At 36.9% G+C, this 5,087-nt stretch overlaps 1 protein-coding gene across 3 annotated transcripts in view; it reads left to right on the plus strand.

Annotated features, from left to right (window-relative positions):
• The window catches only part of tyw3 (tRNA-yW synthesizing protein 3 homolog (S. cerevisiae)), a 16,175-nt gene that overhangs the window by 6,927 nt on the left and 4,161 nt on the right, over positions 1 to 5,087 (plus strand). For 2 of the 3 annotated variants that reach the window (XM_007543212.2, XM_007543210.2), the window contains exon 4: positions 3,130 to 3,201. The exons of the other annotated variant lie outside the window; for it this stretch is intronic. In XM_007543212.2, coding sequence (XP_007543274.1) covers positions 3,130 to 3,201 — 72 coding nt within the window. The remainder of the gene's footprint in view (positions 1 to 3,129; positions 3,202 to 5,087) is intronic. 3 annotated transcript variants of the gene reach the window in all.

Consider the following 5,087-nt stretch of genomic DNA (forward strand, 5'->3'; position numbering starts at 1 on the left):
TCCCGTGGCTCAAACATCTTGATGTCGTCCAAAAAAGATGACATGAACTTGTTGGTTCCCCTGTCCATTGTCGTGGCTCATATTTTTTGAAAATCCGGCAGAAAGGCTACACTAATCGACTCAGAAATACTTTCTAGAGAGTCAGTTGAAACGAAAGACGCCATGTTTACACATAGAAACTAAGCCCCGCGAGGCTTTGTTTGTGAGACATGCAGCCACGTGGGACTGTCGAGGGGAGTTTCTAGGCGGAGCTTGGTAAGGTCCATTAGATTCGATGTGTTGATGCATTTTGACGTGCTTCAATTTTCCGCAGCAACACGCAAACTTCCCTATTCACTCAGTGCGTTATAGGATTTGTTGCTGCGCATTTGCACAATGTGAAGTAAAGAGGAGACCAGCTGCACAGGCAGGCAGGGAAATGAGAAGCATTGGTTTGTGTGATCGGCAACAAGAGACTGATCGGCGATCACGGATCATACACTTTTTCACGGAAATCGGGCGATTATGATTATGATGTGGCCGATCGATTGGCACACCTCTAATATAAACTGAAGTAGTTTGACAAGAATCATAGAGAAGATATAGCAAATTTTAGGAAGTTTTAAGAGTTTTCTGCCATGGGTTTTTAACTTGACTTGCCTATGTAAGAGAGGGATTTCTTTTTCCAGATATTCTAGAAATTCTTTTATTTATAACATAAGAATAATAACTAATAACTCCAGTCTGACCAGGGTGTATAATCTAATGGGTAGGCCTGTCGCGATAAACGATAGATCAATTAATCGCACGATAAATTAAACCTATCGACCTGATTTTAATTATCGGCTTTATCGTCTCTTCCTGCCTTTTTTTCTTTCTGTTGATGACATGAAAAAGGCTCAGCTCCGGTGCTCTCCACTGACCCTCCACTGACCCTCCCTTCCTATTTCCTTAGTGTAATGTCCAGCTCACACTACACGAGTTGTTGCCGACTGTCAGCCCATTTTCAAAACCTGAGAGACATTAGCCGACAGAAATCCTAGGCATAACGGTTCAATCGGGTTCGTCATGCCGTGTAGTGTCCAGCCACCTGTTCACAAAATAATGGCTACAAGTCCAGTTAACTAATTTTAAAACCAGGCATTAATCAATGCTTTACTAGAATCTACCTGCAATGCATGTGGCTAGAGTCAGCGTAAAGTCCTGGCAGAATGGAAATCATTATAACCTATTTATGTCACGTTAACGCAGAACAGCTGAAAACTTATCGAGTTTATCAACTGCGGTAGCAATTTGGCTACAACTCCTCTCCTTGTCATTTCTATATTCTTTGCACGAAATGTTGAATAAATATTATTGTTGTTTCCACATATCATCTCCGATGTCTGCTGGACTTCGTGTTGCGCCGAAGTCCAGCCGACTTCGGTTTGGTTTATTCTCAGCTAAAATAAGTTTACTGTTGTTATCAACTGTTGTGTCAGCTGTTTGGGATTCCCCTCCTAATTTCCGCTCAGAAAGCAGGAGGAGAATCCGCGCTTTCTGATTGGCTACCTGTCACATTCAGTGTTAATGGGAAAACCCCTGATTTAGATCAGAGCGGCCACGACGATCTAAATCACACTACAGGATGATCGGTTACGAAATCACCAGCGACAATCTTAGAACAGCCAACGATCTAAGATTGTCGTAAGGGGAAAATGGGGGCAAAAAACCGTGTAGTATGACCTACTGCATTAGGTAGTCGGATGTTCCCATCTTCTCTATTTAAATCTAGTGATTACTGAAGGGCAATATAGTATGCAGACTTCATAATCTGCACTCTTTTGGCTGAATGCAGTATTTATTACCACTTTGGTTTTATGTTGTTTAGTTTTTATTAAAGTACGTTTTTTGTTAATGGAGACTGAGAATCCATTTTATTTTTGTTTTTGGTTTTATTTAGTTCATCAGTTCTTCCAGTGTTATGTGTTTTTTTGAAAATAAAGTGCATCTATCTATGGCAGTAAATCACATTATTACGTAATTTCCATTAAATCAGTGTCAGAAGGTCTTGAAACAATATTATCGTTTATCGCAATAATTTTTTAGACAATTAATCATCCAACAAAATTTTTTATCATGACAGGCCTACTAATGCGTTATATTATCAAGCAATGATCAATAATTTTATAATCTGCATTAATTTATAAGAGACATTGGGAGGCAGCTAGATGGAAATAGGGCTGCACAATAAATCAGAAATATGTTGTCACTGCAATATCAGTGTTCAAAACATTCATATTCATGTTCAAACATTTCTGTTGCAGAACAGAAATGTTTGCTTTCCAAACATCTGTTTGGAGATCAATAATTGTTGATGTATAATATCTACACTTTCTGAAGTGTTATATTTTATGCTAATGTAATATTTAGCGAGTAGGACAGTCTCACTGCAGCAAAAACTCATACCAAACACACATAACATTTCCAAAAGGTCACATAGAGTAGTAAGCACAAATTAGAAAGAGAGGAAGGAAGAAAAGAGGTATATATTGCACTTAATCTCGTCAGTACAATATTTACCAATATTATCGCCATTGCAATAATTTCTAATATCATTCATTCCTGATGGGTTCTTTATTCGACTTGAGAATGATCTTGATGTTAGCTCAAATCATATTTCGAAAGAGTTATGGAGGTTTCCTGAAGTTTTGTGACTGTCTGTTGGAAGATGGGCCAGCAGTAGCCAGAATTATTTGTGGAATTGCCTATATGCCACGGACTTCCACATTCTTTAGCCACATAGACCACGTACAGTGCACAGGCAGCAGAATGTTAGCAATGGCTCCTCCGTCACTGCAGGACTATTAATGATGTTTATAGAATTATTATGACATCCTCAAATGACCGTTGTTAAGTGTTAATAAGTGTTGGTGGTGTTTTTAAAATAAATGAAGAAATTAGCTTGTTTCCATAGTAATAGCCGAAAGTCTTAAAATCCCTTGAAGATCAAAAGAAAGATTGCTTTTATTTGCTTGTTAAAAGTAAAAAAAAGTGTTGAAGGTTGGGTCAGAGCTTTTAGCTCATGACTGTGTTTAATGTATTTTTGATGTAAAGAACAGCAAAGTGACTTTTTCAGTTTGTAGGTATCACATGTAGTTTTTCTTTCAGCATTCAGTGGCTGTCAACTCAGGCTTCAGGAACTCTGGGCTCACTGTTGGCAAGACAGGGAAGATTGTATCGGTAAGCAGAGAAAGGTGGTGATGCAGATAAGACCTAATTTTAAGTTAAACCAGCATTAGTAGTTTTTTAATGTATTTCACAAGTCTTTGAATTTTTAAGTTCATCTTACAAACATAAGATATAAAGAAACACTGAGACTGAATGTAGTTTTGGTGTGTTAATGTCATTACTAAGATTTTCTGTGTGTTACAATGTTCTAGTGTTCTATATCTGGACACAAAAGAAATCATTAACCTTTTAGCAGTTCTTAACATTACACAGAGTGATCTTATCCAAAATGCAGAGCTATTGGATGAAAAAAAAGTAATAAATTCACTTGTATGGACACCCTGCATGTTATTGCTTATATCAGGAAATTCCATCTATGCGCACAACACTGGAGGGCAAAAAACCTATTCTTTTACATACTATCCATAGCTGCGTTGCCGGAGTGGAACAATTCTATTATCTAAATGAACCCTGGAGATGTAGGTATTATTAATTTAATGCTATGTGCCACAGCAAAGAAAAAAGCACAGAAAAATTGTTGAAGAACAACTCAAACATTTTTTTCTTGCTCTCTGTGTTGGCTACGCTACACATAGACTCATTGCCATAGCAACTGACAACAATGCCACAAACATTTCTCAAATAAAAACCAGAATATTCACTCCGTTACAGTATTCTGTTTTTAGGCTTGACGTTTATTTTGCGATTATTAATATGTGATCACTGTGGTAGATTAGCTACTGCTGCTATTAGTTATTCTAACACCAGTGGTTGATTATTTAATTGTGGTTGATTAATAATTTAAACACCTGCTCTACTGACGATCTGTCAGAGTAGGTGTTTAGGTCGCCTTTTTTATTTTGCAACTGAACCGAAACACATTGAATTCACAATCACATTTTCATGTTATGGTTGTCAAAGTCAAGCAAGAATAACTGAACTACTTTCTTTCCCTTGCTATTTTTTTTTTCTTAAAACTTTTTTTTCTGACCTTGTTATCTGGTTGCCATAGTGCAGCAAAGCTATATGTCCCTTTTTCTTTTATATATATCAGGTGTACATTTAAGATTTAGCACATTTTATTGAGAACTTGAGCTAAAACTTATAGTAGTTATCGTCAGCCAGCAGCTTTTTGCCCTCCTGCAGGGAAATGGGGGTGAGATCTTGATGTCAAGCTGCAAGGGGTAGCCCTTTTCAATAACTACTAAGTTAACATATTTTTGAGGAAATAACCTAAAACACCAGGAGAAAATCTAGATAAAACACAAGAGACAGCAGAATAGAGTATAAAAAGATGATAAAACATGTTACACTTAATCAACATCAAGCCACGCTGAACATACATGTCTTCAGGACTCAGGTTAGAAGTCATCTTATTTCAGCTGGGATTTTATTTGAGTCTAGGAACATGATTGCCCCAGTTCTTATATCTAGATCTCGGCACTTCCAATAAGCTCTGATATGAGGCCCTAAAGCTGCAGTACGTAACTTTTATAAAAAATATATATTTTTACATATTTGTTGAAACTGTCCCTATATCATAACAGTAAGTTATGAGACAGATAATCTCTCCTTGCTCCCAGTACTAACTAGAAAGAACCAATCAGAGCCAGGTAGTGCTGTGCCATGGAGATTTTCCTATTCAAAGATAAGATGATTTCAGTTAATGACAGAATCAATAATCTTGACAGAAAATGCATTTTTTGCCATTGTATTTTATCGAAGAAACTGATAACAGATTCCTGAAGGCTGAGAATGAACTTTCACAGTGCACACATGCTTTTTATATCTTCTTCATCATGAGACATACTTTCTTTCCCTTATCCTCCTGACTACCAGAAAAAAAATATTATCCAATCACCATTTTTTTTAAATTCCACAATCTTTGTAAGGTAATT

The sequence above is a fragment of the Poecilia formosa genome, unplaced genomic scaffold, assembly GCF_000485575.1.
Source record: "Poecilia formosa unplaced genomic scaffold, Poecilia_formosa-5.1.2 Scaffold784, whole genome shotgun sequence".
Lineage (NCBI taxonomy): Eukaryota > Metazoa > Chordata > Actinopteri > Cyprinodontiformes > Poeciliidae > Poecilia > Poecilia formosa.